The following is an 18,132-nucleotide window of genomic DNA, read 5'->3' on the forward strand; positions in this document are numbered from 1 at the left end:
AAAATAAAAGGTACGGAATAAAATATTTGTTATTTAGCTGGCGAAATATTAGAAGAATCGCACTTAATAATCAAAATTTTAACTTAGATTAAAGTGGAGTTGAATGTGATGGAGATTGTGATTTTGAAACGGTCGTCAAAAGTGATATTGTGGATGACATTTATAATGATTACATTGAAATAGATGAAGGCCATGATCTTAAAATATATGTATAAAAGTGATGTTATTAATCGAATGATAAACATAAATATTGCAGACTAACGTTTTGTTGCAATAAAAGCATGGAGTTCGTCTTATACATGATTTTGAACATCGTTGAATATCATTGTCTAACATGGTAATAAACTTTTTGCGTATTTGTAAATGCGTCAATCATGCACTGCATGACTTCAAATTAGCCACGTTCACTGACAATGATATCAAACTTTGGACAGATTCCCTTTATTGTGTAATTCCCCAAGACCACTTTATTAAGCAAAGATTCGGCAACGTTGATAGAGCTTGTTATATAATACAATTTGTTATAAATAATTTAGAAATAGTGAATAATTAATGAACGACATAACAAAGTTCTTAATACGTTTATATTGTATTTGAATTCGGAATCATGTCCAACTAGTTCAAATTTTTTAAAGCATAGCTCCAAAAGGAAACTAAAGGGTTTGCTAGTCAATTGTTTTGTAAATTATTCTGGAGTTAATCTGATCAGAATATTTCTGTTGAAAATTTAATGATGGACTTTGTTTTCGAATGTTTTTTAACATTATTAATACTTGAATTGTTAACTTTAACGTTATTTTTTGTTTTTCTTTAACAATAAGATATTAAAAAACCGACATCAAAACTTCAATCTTTACTTTTTTAAAAAAATTGAAATTATTCGTATAATTCAATTAATTTTAAACGTGTGATCGAATTAATCGAACAAGTTAAAATCTCTTATTCGATTTATTGGTTTTATTCGAACAAGAGAAAAATCGAATAATTCGAATACCCTATTATACATACGTAAGTATTTTAGTATTATTAAAATGAAAATACAATAATACATATGGAAACAAAAAGTTGGAATAAATACTAACTTTTGGGTTTATTTAAAAAATATATTAACTAAAGAATTACAATATGTTCGTCTCGGATTAACATTAATCAGTTGATTTTGACTATGTATGATGATCATATTGAGCCATTCTATTTAGATTTAGATAAAATTGGCTGTTGTTTAACGATAAGAACTTATCAAAAAAGAGAGAAGTATTTCAAACGATTTGATTACAAATCAAGCAGTCAATTAGAATTACTTCAATACCATAATTGAAAGGATAAGCTACTGTCAATCATGACCACAAAAATCATAAATTCATGTTATTACGAAAACCCCCGATCATTATAGATTTAACCACTTCAATATGAAATACAAGTAAATTTAAATGTTTAGCCGGAATTTTGTAATACACACAATATCTGATATTTGCGAGATCGAGAAAATAAAAATCTGAATTAATTTTTGCAGATAATCTCTTCTTCATTTAGACAACACTACGTATAAGTTTATTTTATTATACACACATCATGCCAACTTACCGCAATTTCCTGTGTCGCATGACGGATACAATCACCAGCATGTTACCAAGTATGGCAGCGAGTATGATGAAAATGATAATGAAGCATTTGACGATGACAAATGTTAAATGTGACTCGCTTAGGGCATCAATAGGAACTGAAATACTGCCACCACCACTGCCATCCATTCCGCCACTCACATCCGCTGCACTTGTAACACTTTCACCACTGCCAACACCTCCGACACCACCACCGCCACTGCCACTCGCACCCATACTCCCAAAACCACTTATACTAAAGGCTTCATCATTGCCACCGCCACCTCCGCCGCCAACGACCCCACTTGTGTCCAGTAGGCCATTGGCAACGAAATTTAAATATTTCGTATTGGCATCTTGATCAATGTGTATCAGATTATGATGATGTTGCTGCTGCTGGTGTTGTTGATGTAAAGGTTGCCGATTATGTTGCTGCTGTGTATTGTGTGGTTGCAGCGGGAGTGCAGAGGTGGAATTTGTTAAAGAGGAACTAATATTTGTCATGTTTATTAAAGACATTAACAAGGTGGTTGTGACCGTATTTGTAGACAGTACAGGTGGTAGTATAGTTGTTGTAGTTGTTGTGACGGTTGTTATCAGGGGTGTCATTGTAAACACCATTGATGACAGCAAAGAGAGAATAAGTAACCAGCTACAAATTATGTTTAAACTGAGCAATTGTTACACAATCTTATTGTAAATGTTTCCTTTATACGTTATGCTTTCTCTTTTGTAGTTTAATTTTGTTAGTTTTCCTTGCTTTTCTTCTTTATGTCTGCTTGTGTGTTTTGTTTGTTTTCTATTTTCTGGTATCATTTACACCAAATGTTTGCTAAACGTTTTATTAAATAGCTCCATTGCTAATGTTACACTTATTGCTGTGGCCTTCGTTCTGTTGCTGTTCTGTTGGCTTGTGGTCAGAGCTTAAAATAGATTATTTCATAATTAATGTTACATTTTATTAACCAACTGTTTAATAAGTGTTTTACATTTTGTATAAATTTTTGGCTAAAAATATTTTTCAGAAATCAATTGTGCCCAGCCATAAGTACTGTATATGTGATAACTTAAAATAACTATGAAGATAAAACTTTATAATCTGATTTAATGAATCAACACATTGAAAATGTTTATCATGATTAAGCCATATATTGCAGGAGCAAGAATGCTTGTATATTAGGCTGACCCTATTTGTATGGAGAAAAAAAAGGTGTCGATGTTCCCAACGCATTTCTCAAAATGTTTTCCATTGCGTCAGTTTTTGGTGAGAAATACGATTTTTTAATATTTCTATCAAAGGAGACATTGTAAGTTTTGAACAGAAATTTTAAGATTTTTCAAATTAATGCGTTAAAACTCACATATAAATTCATCGAAATGTATTTTGACGTTTTCCGACATTTAATCTAGTTTGAATTTTATGTTAATTTTTCGGAACCTATTTTCTCACCGACCTTATGCTAGGTAAATATATGTTCAAGACAATCTCAATGCGGATAACAAGTTTAATTTCATAAGCTTTCTACTGATATATAATACTTTATTATTTCATTGAGTTTTAAAACAAACATTTTAGTTTAATTATTGGGTTTATGACTTAAAAATGTGGTATTTTTGCAAATTTTTAGCTTTTATTTTGAAACATTTGTACAATATAAATTTATTCAAAGTATTTACCATTATTAGCTTTGAATTTTTCCCATCTTTCTGGCTACTTATTGCTACGAATTTGAATTAGCGATTTGAATTTAACGGCCTGTAACGACTGCCTGCAACATTTCAACTTATCAACAATTTTTATAGCATGCAGTTGTAAGTTTGGCAACACTAAATGCTTAAGATGGTAATGATTAACATTAAAGCTGCTAAAAGCTTTAGAATTCGAATATTCTAGATTTTTCCGTTAAGATCATTGTAGAAGCTACTCGAAAGATGACACTGTGTATAAATAGTGGCAGAGATTGCAGTCGTTAGTTAAGTATGTGTGTATTAAAAACACATAGTGACTATTTAAATTTTTTAAACATTTGAATAAATAAAGAGTATCCAGTTTATTTAAAAGAATAAACCACCGTTTTTAATAGGTAAAAACGTAACAATGTGGATTCAGAGCCAAAAGAACTGCTCATCTTTTTAGGCCAAGAACGAATCAAGCAAATTTCGGATTCTCTGTTCCAAAGAGAAACATATGAAAGAAAGAGCGTTCTGCATCGATTGAAACAAGTCGGACAGTGCAAGGTCTGGACTATAAGGCGGATGAGCCGAAACTTCCTAACCACTTCAATATAAATTGTTTTCAAAAGGTATGGCAACATGTGGCCTAGTGTTATCATGACTGGCCGCATAAAATGGGCGATTTTCGGCTAATGCTCGCTTCAAGCGTTCGGTATAGGTTCTCTGTGATGGACCCTTCCACCAAATATAGGGAATTACCTTGGTGCCATGGATATTTGACTTTGGTGTCGTTCGGCTGATTGGCCAGGCTCAAATAACTCAGAAGTTTATTTTATGACTGCTAAATACGGGAAAAATATCCTGGGCATTCCCGGGAATATTTTTTTTTGTTAATTTTCGGGAAATGTTTGTCGGGAATTTTTGGGAATTTCTAAATAAGTTTTCTTCTAAAAGTTACAATATTCAGATACGTTTCGATGGCCAAATTTGTTGCTAATTGAATTATTCAATTATATCCATAGATTTGTTTTTCTAGCAACAGATAGTCAGTTGGCAAAGAAGTATTACTATTAAAATAACCGAATTTTTTTCACTCAACTCAAGACACAGCAGCAAAATTTGGTTATTAAGATCAAATTTAAAGTTTATGCTAAAGGAATTTAAAGGAATTATTAAGATGCCTAAAATTACAACTTTTAGTGATTTTTATTCATATTTAGAGAAAATAATAACAATAATAGTGGATTAAATTTGTGTATCTACAATCAGATTTGAAAAATTTCTCTAACTGCGCATGTTTTGTAGATTTAACATGGTGTCGTAGTATTAATTTTATACTGATTAATACCACGACTGTGACAATACCGATCAAATGCCATTATTAAATTAGAAACCTTTATAAAGGCTGGACCAACATAGTACAACAAAATATAGTTATTTTATACTTCTTTTAAAACCCTGGTAAAATTATAAAATTTTTCTGTTTTTTTTTAAAAAATCCCGGGAATAAAACGATTTTTTAACTTCCTCCCGGAAAAGAAAAAAGTCCGGGATATACTGCTAAATAACTATGATATGATAATAAAATGGCATATTGTTACTATGCAGGAAATATGAGCAAATCCAGAATCGTCTAGAAGCTGTTCTTTGACCCACCTCATTACGCTAGAACTTTCATTTTAGTTGAGAATATCGAACATTTTTAATTAGCTCCTTGCACATGGGGCCATACTAATGAATATGTATTACAGGAATATGTATGTTTGCATGTAAATATATGTAAGTGTGACTGTACTTACAATGATTATGAGAGCAACCAAAAGCTAAAGACAAATTCGTAGCAGTAGTAGTGGTAGCAATTGGAGCAGTAGTTGTAGCAGTAGTGTAACCATACATAAGGGATTTGTGGCCAATGTGTCTTAGCTTAAGTAGTTGTATCTGCTGCTGCTGATTTTGTTGTTGTAATTGTTGGTATAGTAATTGTTGCTTTTGCTGTTTTTGTGGTTGTAATGATTTTAAGTATTTAAGCTTTAAACGATAATAATGACAATCATGTTGTTGATGCTGATGATTACAACAGTCACTCGTGTGGTGGTAATTGTTCGAATGATGATGTTTTTGCTGTTGTTGTCGCTGTTGTTGATACTTTTTCATTGATTGCCGCCACATGGCTGTAAAATCAAGAAGATAAACAAATATTTAAAGAAACAATTTTTAAATTATAAACGAGACATATTCAAATCATTTTGAAAACATACACACATTCAACTTAATGATTACAAGATATAAAAATTTAAATAAATTCAACACACAGTTGTCATGTTTCATGTATTGCAATGTGAAGAAGTATGTACTACTTGCAGAGTAGAAATTGCCAACATTAGCAATTTTTTTTTTTAAATAAATGTTTTTATTTCTTTATTTTTGTAATTGTCTTCTCAGTTGTGCCGCAGTCTGTGCTGGATCAGCTCATTTGTTTTGCATTGTTTTGTTTGGATTTACATTTGTGCCTGTGTTTCATTCCGTCAATGAATGAATCAACAGAATTGTTACCAAATGATAATGATTTCTGTACTCAGCAGTTGTTCGTTATTAATAGAAATAAGTACAACCAGAAAAAAAAACTCAAAATCAATAAAAACCATATTGAATCAATAAGAAACATTAACGACAGTCTAGTAGTGTTGCAATTTTTTATTTCAATATGGAACGATATTAATTTAAAGTTGAAAATTATTGATTTATCGTATTTCAAGACAATCTTTCAATAATAATGAACATTTTATGAATTAATATGACGCGTTCTTAATTTTAAGTTGGAGCTTTTCCCTGGGTGTATTTAAATTGTATAAGGGAATATGTTTTTATTAAAAGGAATTTATTTTCGATTTTATTTATAATTCTATTGCTATGAGTTTTGCTTATGATTATATGAGGCATCATAAAATTAGGGTGCGCTTCGCTACCCTTACAAAATTAAATGAATATAATTCATAGCGGAATTTCTTGTTAGTTAATTAATTAGTACGAATTCCATAATTATACAATAGCTCTCCAGATATTTTGAAATAACTATTTACTTTTTATGCGAGGTGCCACACCCCCTATTTCGATCCATTCCATTTTTGGTTAAACTTCGTGCAGTGATTAGTTTGAAGTCATGAATAGTTCTGCAGATATTCGAAAATAACTGTATTATTAAGTTATTCAATCAGGCAGAATGGTACCGAAGTAAAGCAACCGAAGTTTGCGGCATTCGCAATTATAGTTCAGCAGATATTCCATAATAACTATTTCTGGGAGGTGCCACGCCCACTTGAAATTTCAAAATAAAAAGTAGGCTATTATTCTTTCCAGATATAGAGGAATATTTAGAAAACATTTCAAGAGAATAGGTCCAGTGGTTTAGGCTTCTATAGGGAACAAACTAATTGGCCTGAAAAATTAAAATGTATTCCTTTTAGCTCTTAGCTACTTTTAATTACACTATCTCTTTACAATTTATCTTATGAAATCTTTCTATTAAGAACTAATTTTTAAAACAAAATTAAAAGAGACCGAACAAAACATGATTAACGTCAAATGTTTCATTTGATTATGTTCATACTTCAATGTCGCGTTGTGGTATCAAATTCAAATTGTATCAAAAGGAAATTTGAATTCAAAGCTAATTTAAAAAAAAAAAAACACAAACTGCGAATCGACTGGACTATCGGTGTTTATAGCTAAAAATGACTAATAGTAATATAATAGCAATTATAAACTAAGTAAATACGCATCGATAATGTCACGATAATGTGCCTAACTGCAAATTATTGAGGAAGAGCACCTCAATAATTGATAGAAATAACGTGAAAGTTTTAAAAATATCACTTTGTTGTCTGATCGTAATATTTGTATATCTTTCACAATAAAATCGCTGTCACGTGTTATAATTCTCAAATACAAACTTTTTCGGATAAATCGCTAAATCATAATTTTGGAAATTTTTAAATATTTTGCGACCTAAAATGCAAACTGAAAATGGTCACATATAAATATTTTTTGTGACTTCTGTCAATATTTCATTCAGTTTTTTCGTTCTTTGGCTGACTTTTTGATTTTTTGTCTCATTCTGATTTTGTTTGTTTAGATTTCATTCTTTTCTTAACTTCAAAGGCGTAAGAATGTCGCGTTCGGGAGTTTGAAAGTGCCAATATTGTAAACAACAGAAACTACCCTTTACTATGGTTGTTGCTATTTAAATACTATCAAGAAAAGGAAACAAGAAAACAAATTTAATTTCTTAACGAATGTCGCGTTCTGGACTGTGAAGTAGCCCATATGTAAATTGTATAATTAGTAAGAAATATATATATTTTTTGGCGTAATAATTCTCTAGAGAGTAAAAATATTTAGCGAAATCTTTTTTGAATGTGAATTTTAATAAATATTAATCTTTTTCAAAAAATAATTACATTCCTTCCCTGAATTGTGATGTCATCTTCCAAAGCTGTGCCATCTCGAATGTATACCTGTTTTATGACAAACACAAACTGCTAAATACAAAAATTCAAACTTCCAAATTATATATTCCAAATTTAATATAAATTGAAGAAATTAGAATTTCATTTAAAAACAAGGCACTCAAATCATCTTAAATGTGTCGCATTATATTGTAACATTATATTGTATAACCTACGTTTATACGTTTGCAATAATTTTCAAATTTATTCATAAACTTATTATAAATTATAGATTCATTTATAGATCAACGAATAAATATGAAATGTAAATACTAATATCTGTGTATGTATGTAAGTTGACAAATATTGCATAATATACATACATACAGAGATGAATATTTGACTTTGTAAATATGAGAATATATTTTACAATCTGCTATATTTATGTATTTGATTGTGTCTCCTTTCTGTGCACATAATCAGACATTTCCATTCATTGATTGCCCTTGTGTTTATATGTGCTCTTGAGTTTTCTGCTCATATCAACATATATAATATTTGTACATGTATTCGTATGTGTGTGATTGTATTTTTTTTAAAAAAAAATTTGATAATGTTTGCCAAAAATATTTGATTTCTAATGATGCAAATGGCATATAAAAACACCCACGTACAGGCGGATATACTCTTAAATATACATATAACACATACGTTAGGGTGTCACTAATTTTACACTTTTGTCCCTAGTCCCCATACAAGGTCCCCATCAGAAAATGACTTGAAAATTCGTAATTGTCTTATAATAGTTAATATCGTGATGAAATTGGACTTAGAAAAAGGTTAGATGAACTTAAATCGGTTTTTTTTGTAATTAGATTTTTGAGAACTTTTTTGAAAATGTTGCTGCTTAGACCCAAAACTCGAAACTGCAAATAAAATCAGCATATGGTTTTTAGATAACGGCGATCATCGAAAATAGAAAATAAGGTCCATCCTAATATACACGAATGTCTATGTAAATTGCTTTATACCCAACAAATTTAAAGGCTTCTAATGTAACTTCTCTAATCCAAAAGTTTCAGAACCACTTTTAACAGATTTTAATCTATTCTAAAGAAACTTTTGTTGTGTTAATCCCAGTCCACAGTGGGGCAGAATCAAAATTGGGCGGCGATATGGGGGCTCAAAGTCGGGAACCTTCGACATATAAAATTTTTAAACGTGCAATTTTTTTGTTTCCTATCCTATTTCAAAGATCTTTATATTTTTGGAAAGCGCTCGGCATTTCAAAATTGAAATTTTAAAATTTTGCCATACTTTGGTCCGCTTTTTTAAAAATATGGGTCGTACTTTTGGACCGAATGGATTCGAATTTTTTATTAGTTAGACAACTAAATTACGAATAACATACAAAAGATTTCAGAGCAATATCAATTATGGATCCAAAAATAAACGATTTTCAATTTAAATATTCAAAAAATAGTTAATGTTTTTAATAAAAAAAATATTAACATCTTTGAAATCGGATGGGAAACATAAAAATGGCAAATGTTTACTTTGAGCCCCCATATCGATGCCCCTGGAGCATTTGAATGGCCCATTTTAATGACTTAAACTCGAATGCTCCTTGGCTACGCCCACGTAAAATTTTATCCCGATCGGACCAGCCATTTAGAAATGCCAGATTTATTTCCAAAAAAAATCGATTCTGCCCCACTGTGCAGTCTAAGGTCACTGGAATCCTGGTTAGTGTAGTTTTTTTTGTAGTTCTCACATTTGACAACAGACAATTGGTTACATGAACAGCAGGGCAGTTACTAACATACAAATGAACTTTCTGTCAACATTGGTATATAGAACGTATATGTTACATATGGGCAATTCCATCCCAGTATGCAAAATGATTCGAAGTTATGTCGAAAATGAATCATTTTTTCGTAAAATTTTATCGATATCGACTTCGATATAATGTCGAGAATGTGCGTGTTTTCCTAAGTAGAGTGCAGAGCGATAAAGAGTCGAAAATTATTTATTATTCTGATTCTAATTTTTATCGATATACTATACCTTTTTCGGTATTAAAAATTTTCTAAATTGATTCGATTTCGATTAAATATATGAACAATTTCGTATACTTTATACCATCGAGCAATTTCTTCTTGAAATAATGCATATTCAATACCTTTATTATTATCCAATAATGTTGCGTTAGATGTGTTTTCATATTCAAATGCAATAAACTCTGCACATATTTCTGATGTTTGCTGATTATGAGATTCGAATTGTCAAAAACAACATCAATAATTGGCTGCGCTTTTCTTTTAAGACGTCTTTGATCCATTTTTCGTGTTAAACTATATTTTTATGAATATGTTATTGATAGAATAAGAAATAAAATTTTATTTCTCACAAATTGACAAAAGATTAATATGTGTGTATATATGAATTTGTCAATTTGTGCAAAAATAAAATTTGACATTAAAAAAACTCGAACATTATTCGCCATTTCTATAAAATATTAAAATACGATATTCTAAAAAATGTAGATTGGATAGAGCATCATAATAAATTCATATTTTCGATTTTAATTCGAAATAAGTTCGATAAAAAGAACTGACTCGAAATGTTGCATACTGGGATGTCATCGTACGTGACAATTATACGCCTATAGAGTGGAATAGATTTTGCAAAAATAAGAGTATTTGAAAAATAATTTGGTCTTTATGTTCCATTCATAGGGTACTATATTTTAAAGAAATAATATGTAAATATTGTTGTCCAAAATATCGAGCGAAATAAGGGTATATCGTAAGTGACATGAAACGGAATTAATTTTGAGGTACATGTAGAAATATGCGAAAATTGGTGAATCGTGTTTTTTTTTTAATTTCTTACACTAAACCGAATATTTTTCCTTTACAATCCGTCATATTTAAATAAAAAAAATTTTTTAATCATTTTATGATAAATAAAATTTAACATCGTACGCAAAATATCGTACTTAACAGAATTTTCTCTTCTTTATTCTGTAAAAATATATGTATTAGGGCGGTTCGATTTTTTTCACGAAAAATCGTATAGCAGAAACGCATTCTATGGAAAATTCTAAGAAATTTTCCCCAAGAAACCATAGGTTTAAAATCAAATCCTATTTTGCGCATTTCGTCTTTTATCCAATGATATTTCAATACAAATTTTGTTTTAATAGTTTTTTTATTGGATAAAAGAAGAAATGCGAAAGATAGGATTTGATTTTAGACCTATGGTTTCTTGAGGAAACTTTCTTAGAATTTTCCGTAGAATGCGTTTCTGCTATACGATTTTTTACTTTTTGATCTCCATACAAATCCGTACAAAAACTAAATAGAAAATATATATTCGGTTTCAATAAACAATTTGATAATAGCAAAAACAAAAAAAACAATCAGAGTTAAATTCATTTCATACTACTCATGCTAATTGGGAGCTTATTTTCGCCGCAATCTTGCCCTAAAATATACTAATTAAATTAAAAAATCAAGTTTAAACCATTATTTTTGCCCTTAAAATTAAATTAAAAAATCAGTTTAAACTATTATTTTTGCCCTTAAAGTGTTTTAATAAGCTCTAAATACTTTCACATAGTAACATTTTAGTGTTATCTCCTATACAAATCATTTTGAAAAAAAGTTTCAAGGGTTTTTGTTTTTTCAGTCGTAGTTGTCATTCTCGTGGAATTGCCCATATGTATGTGTTTTTATGGTATGTTTTGTTGCGTTATATAACGACTAACTAACTACACAATTCAATTCACTTAAAGACTTTATGACACAAATATTTCACAAAACTTTTATATCGCAAAATTGTTTTCCAAAAATTTTCAACAATCGTGTTGGTGACGCCTTTTTAAACATACCCTGAAATGAAGTGCTGACATTACGAAATTAGTTTTAACAAATTTAAAGACGCCTTTTCTAGTGTAGGAGGCGAGTAGGATAAATGAATGTTAGATATTTTTAAACTGGGTAAAATAAGAAAACTATAGACAAGCAATCAAACAAATATAGGTATTCATTTTTGGAAGTGATACATTATTTAATATAAAACTCATACCTTATTGAAAAATCAAAAAATAAAAAAGATTTGACCTTTAGATTGGTTAATCAAATTAGAATATAAGCCACTGTATACCAAGAACTACTTTTAAAACTAAATGTATTTTTAGAAATTAGTTTCAATTTCTAACCAAAACAGATAGTAATGTGAGATTTTTACGTAGGATAAATTAAAAAGTTGTCAGAAAATTCATATGAAAAGCACTAGGACACTACACCCAGAGAAAAAAACAGCTTAAAATCATTAAAAACAATATTGAATCAATAAGAAATATTAACGAATGTGTGGTAATGTTGAATATTTTTATTTCAATATGGAACAATATTAACATAATAAAAGAGCAAAAACATTTTTCTTTTAAAATTTCAATAATTTATATTTTTGAGTGATTTTCGGAAGTGGGCCTTATATGGGAGCTATGACCAATTATGAACCAATCACCATGAAATTAGGTCGTGTGATTTATGTCTATATGAAAGTTAACTGTGTTGAATTTTGTGTGTATACCAACATTTTTAAGCGATTTATGCACGTTAAAGGGATTTTCGGAAGCGGGTCTATATGGGAGCTATGACTAATTACGGACCGATCGTAACAAAATTTGGTGACATGCATTTTATGTATATAAAACTTATTTGGAGCGGAATTTGTGGAGATACATAATAAATTAAAAAATTATGACCGATAAAGTCCAATTTCGGAAGGACATTTGTATGGGGGCTAGGTGAAATAATGGACCGATTTCAGCCAGTTCCAATAGGTCCTTGGGTCGAATAAACAATATGTACCAAATTGGATCGAAATATCTTCTAAATTGCGACATGTACACTGCACAAGGTTTATATGGACAGCCAGCCAGCCAGACGGACGGACGGACATCGTTTAATCGACTCAGAAAGTGATTCTAAGTCGATCGATATACTTTAAGATGGGTGTTAGACTAATATTTTTGGGCGTTACAAACATCTGCACAAACGCATTATACCCTCCTCACTATAGTGGTATAGGGTGTAAAAAATTTATAGTAATTCATAAAATGAGAACGGCTGGGCCGATTTCTATAAAATTTTTTGTTAGGAAATCCCTCGGAAAACTCGGAAAAATCGAAAATCGAGTTTTTGTATGAAATTTTGAAATTATTGATTACACTGTACAACCCCTAAAAAAATTACAAGGTCCGACCAATAAATTTTGATGGAGGAGATAAAAAAAAGACTATTTGAGGCTGAATTTTCATTGTATGGTAATAAAGTGGAATTGCCTAGAGCTAAAAAAATGTAATAAATGAATACTTCCTATCCAAATTTGCTATCGAAGGTAAAATAATAGAGATATTAGTGATTTTTAGTTAAATTTTAACTATTTTTTTTCATGCAAAATTTTTGGGGTAAATAAAATTCTTAATAAATGCGAAATTAACCCAGGGCTCTCTTTTGTTATGTCTTATTTCTGACTTTCTGGTTGAATTTTCCGTTTTGATGTATTCAGGGACTTATAGTAAAATTTCACGGGTAATACTTTTGCGTAACATTTTAACCCCACAGTCTTTTTAAAAGAAGGACAAAAAAGACCCATGACTTGAGGATTTAGAGGGTTAACATATTCTACAAAGATCTTCAAAATGTAAGGATCACATGGTTTCTTATGCCGAATAACAATAAGAATGTGCCAGAGTTGGGAAACTTTAACTCCCCCTCAAATGAAATTCAGATGTAAACTTTCAAAACGTCGATACACGTGTCTTTTTTTTGTATCCTTCTATCAAAATTTATTGGTCGGACCTTGTAATTTTGGAAAAAAATTAATTTTGTTGTATAGTGTTATTATTCCTTAATGGCTTTCCAAATCAAACAATAGAAAGTTATTAGTGTAAATCATGGAAAATTGCGGAAAAAGCGAAATGTTGTATTATTACTCTAAAGTTTGTCTGAAAGCTTAAAATTGGGGCGACGCGAAGTTCGCAGGGTCCGCTAGTTTCAATACAGTTTTTCTATTATAATGAACATTATTGAATTAATATGACGCGTTCTTGTTTTTAAGTTGCAGTTTTTCCCTTAGTGTACTATTCTATAGACATTTATGTATCACAGGGCCATATTCCGGGATGATATTTGTGGGTGCTAGGAGAAATAATGGGCTTCTGAATTCTGAACAGTTTAAACACAAATTGTTTGTTTGTAATATGTGTAAAATTTCAATGTATTATCTGCTATATATGTGTTTAACGAAAATTGCAAAAAAGTTTTGAAAAATATTAAATTTTTTCGAGGATAACTCACAGTTTGGTCCACAACTCTGGTCCTACTTGACCGATTTTGCAAATTTTCAATAAACAAATGAACAAATAATATATAAGAACAATTTAAATCTAAATCCTTCGCTTATATGCATGGACACAGAATATTTATTTTTCTGGGTCTGTGATTAGTATTTCAATGTCTTACAAACGGAATGACGGAATCAATATACTCCCCTCTTTTTGGTGGTGGGTATAAAAACTGATTACTTTTTATACATATTTTTTTTAATGAATCATAATATGATATTATTGTATCACTTTGCTCTTGATGCTTAAAGATTCAAATTTAAAAATTCTTTTGCAAAATTCAAAAAAGATTACTGGTCAAATTAGTTCTGTAATTTATCAATTCGTTTATCTTTCATAATTGCACACAGATTTTTCCACAAGTAATATCTATATACAGATAAACACAACTAAATCCCATATAAGGCCCCCTTTCAAAAATTACTTAAACGAGCATAAAACTCTTAAAAAATCAATAATTGGTCACAGCTAGAGATGAGCGATCCCGTGATTTTTGAAGAACGTCGTTCTCAGTGAACGTGATTTATAAATCACTGTTCTTTTAAACAGTGACTGTGATCACGTTTTATCTATGTTAAGCAAAATAACAATTATGTTAAGAAGAATACATTACATATTATTTTCATTCTTAAATCTGTTCTTATGTTAACCAAAAACTAATATTTGCTGATTTAAAAACGTCTGTTAAAAAACATAGGAAAATAACAGAATTAAGCAAATGCAACAAACTGTATTGGAGATATATAAAATTATGCGCCTAAAAATATACAGTAACTGCTGTTACCAGTGAATGTTAAAAAATATAAAAGAACGACATTTAACAGTTTGTTGAAATACGTAAAAGAACGACATTAAAAGTACCTGTTACTTTCTGCATTTGTTACCAGTGATTTTTTAAAAAGGTTACCAGTGAATGTTGAATAATATTAAAGAACGACATTTAACAGTATGTTGAAAAATATGAAAGAACGACTTAAATGAACCTGTTACTTGATATATTCAGTAACTGTTGTTACCAGTGATTTTTCAATCACAGTGATTAAATCACAGGTATGGAAATATCGCTCATCTCTAGTCACAGCCCCTTTATAGGGTCAACTTCCGAAAATTATTTTAACGATCATAAAACTCTTAAAAATTTTGGTATGCAAATAAAATTCAACATAAGTGATTCCAAAAATCAATTACGAAACTAAATTTTAAAACAATAATGTTTTTGTTCATTTACTCAGAATAGGTAATATGGTAAGGGTTTGACCAAATAAACTTTCTTACTTGTTTTTGTTTGGTAAGTGGTAATTTTTGTAATATAAATTATAGAAAAATATTAAAAAATTACACAAATCCACTATAAGTACTTTGAATGAAATAAACAGAACTACTTTTAAAAAATTCTCATTTTCAAAAAAGTGTAAACCGATTTCAAGGTTTCTCAATTACAGGAAGGATAACACGTAATGCCACTTGGAAAGGAAAAAGAAGACAATACAAAAAAAAAATGACAAAAATTCATGTCACTGTGATGTGCTAAATAATAACAACTACTTTACTATTCTCACAGACACGTACACGCATGTGAACATGTATTCCATATACAGTTGAAGGCTGTTAAAACGAACCTAAATAAAATTACACAATAATATATTGTATCAGAATAAAAGCTTTTTAAAATATGTTCGAAAATTCAAATTTAAATTCGAAAATTTAAATTTTTTTTCTTTTTAGAGTTCCTTGTATATTTCGAACACATTTTAAAGAGCTTTTATTCTGATACTATATTGAAAATTCATGAAAATTTTGTATTTTTTAAGTTCGAAATTGGAAAATGTTAGAAATTGGTCTCAAATAGATTATTTATAGATTATTTTAATATAAGTTTCGAACAAAACTTTGAATATAATATTGCATTGTTATCAGGTATATGTATGATCTGGAGATTAGTTTAAAAGTTTTAGAAATGTTTCGAACATAATATAGAATTTTCGAACTTGATTTCGAATTTCCGAACATAATATAGCATTATCATCGGCTGTATGCATTGCAACATAAATTCTGTTTCCAATATTCTGTAAATAATATGTCTTCAATAAAAATATACATAGTAGGGCAGTGAATCGATTAACCGTTAATCGGTTAACCGATTACTTTTGGTCAGTTAACTGTTCGAATAATATAAAATTACACCTTTTCAAATAACAAATAAACCGATTAATTTGAGTCGATTGACCGATTAACCAACATTTCTTTTTTTTACACTTTTTTGAGTATATTTCTAGGTTTTAATTCAAATGTCAAAGAAAAATTACATATTTTTTGATTGAATTTATATATTTTGTTTGCTTGTTTTTTATGTTTTTGTCCTATTTATTAATATATATAATACTTAAATATGTAGACAAAATTTGTGGTTTTATTTTCAATTTAAAATTAAAATTGGAATTATTCGGTTAATCTAATAATTTAAAATTAACCAATTATTAGCCGATTAAATCCAAACCCCGATTAATTATTTGCTCGATTAATAAAGCGAACTAAAACTGTCTGTCTCTTATAACTGTGTTTGACTGTACATACATTCAAACGAAACAAAAGCACATACATTGAAGAATTAGTAAATACTAATATAATCCATGTATCATGTATAAAGAGTACGATAAATACTTAGAATGTATATTAGATATGCCCTTAAAGTATGTAAAAATGTATATCTGTGAAGGATCCAAGGTGTATAGACGCCTTTATTAGGGAAAGCGGATGGTTGATAAGACCAGACTTGCAAATCATCCCATGATGGTGTGCTTTATTCGAATTCTTTGAATTCTCGACCCCTCTCCACTTTCTTTTCTCTTTTATATAAACTCTTTTCTCGAAATTTCACCATAACTTAATCTATAGATTTCCCTTTTCTTTAATTTCTACTTCCCTTTTCCTTCTTTCTGTATTAATTTTTCTTCTTCAGGTATCACAAAGGGAACTATTATTGGACCCAAGTGAGCTGTACGAGACGAAGTTTTTCGACGGCTGCCTGAATACCATATCATACCATGCCCATAAAGTAATTTTATCTTGGATCGATCTAATTTAGTTTTTTAGTATCTAAAACAAATTGAAGCGACATTTGGAGCCAATCAGGGTTACCTAGTGAAAGCAATAACTTTTCGAAATTTCGAATTTTTTTCGATTTTTAAACTTTTTTTAATTTCATTAATTTTTTTGTTCATATTAGACTAATTTAAATGTTTATATTAAAATCATCATTAACTTACGTACATGGAACATTGATTTAGCAGCTAGACTATCAAACACAAGCAAATATTTTCACACACAAGGTAATTTTTTGCTGTTTTATTTATTATGGTAAGTACTTAGTCTTGTTGTGAATGTATATCTGTGCTGAATGTTAATACATTTGAAGGCAGGACCCATGATTTTTTTCAAATCGTGAACAAAAATAAATAGTGTTTCCGTTAAATATAAGTAGTTATCTCTTTGCTCCAATATTACTTGCTGGCTTAGTAGGAAAGAAAAGTTTTTGCTGAGCCGGTCTAGTCTTTTTAGTATATACATATATAAAGAAACAGTTAAACAATGCAATTCTACTATACTCATGTAAATATGAAGAGGGTCTGAAAAGTTGTTATGAACGCATTATTAAAATTTAGAGCCCATTAATTAGGGCCCAATTTGACTAATATTTTCAGCATTAGAGTACTAAAGCAAGCGTCAAAATTAAAAAAAAACAAGTAATAGTGTTACATTCGGCTGTGCCGAATCTTGTATACCCACCAGCAATATGATAAAAAGTTTCAAGGATTTTTATTTTTTCAGGCGTGGTTGTCATTCTCGTAGAATTGCCCATACGTACATAAAATATATAATACAATAAGCCACATTTTTTCAATATCTGGTAAACGTTTTTCGTAACGATATACTTCTAATTACTATAATTTTTGTATGAGATGAAATGAAATTGGGACTAAGTAAACAATAT

General features: G+C 29.7%; 1 protein-coding gene across 1 annotated transcript in view; it reads right to left on the bottom strand.

Moving 5' to 3' along the window:
* Positions 1 to 18,132, bottom strand: part of Octbeta1R (Octopamine beta1 receptor) — a 138,530-nt gene that overhangs the window by 58,794 nt on the left and 61,604 nt on the right. Inside the window, exons 3-5 of the mRNA XM_065503266.1 lie at positions 5,075 to 5,446; positions 2,422 to 2,524; positions 1,585 to 2,253 (exon numbers count right to left, since the gene is read on the bottom strand). Coding sequence (XP_065359338.1) covers positions 1,585 to 2,253; positions 2,422 to 2,524; positions 5,075 to 5,446 — 1,144 coding nt within the window. The remainder of the gene's footprint in view (positions 1 to 1,584; positions 2,254 to 2,421; positions 2,525 to 5,074; positions 5,447 to 18,132) is intronic.

Source organism: Calliphora vicina, chromosome 1, assembly GCF_958450345.1.
Source record: "Calliphora vicina chromosome 1, idCalVici1.1, whole genome shotgun sequence".
NCBI lineage: Eukaryota > Metazoa > Arthropoda > Insecta > Diptera > Calliphoridae > Calliphora > Calliphora vicina.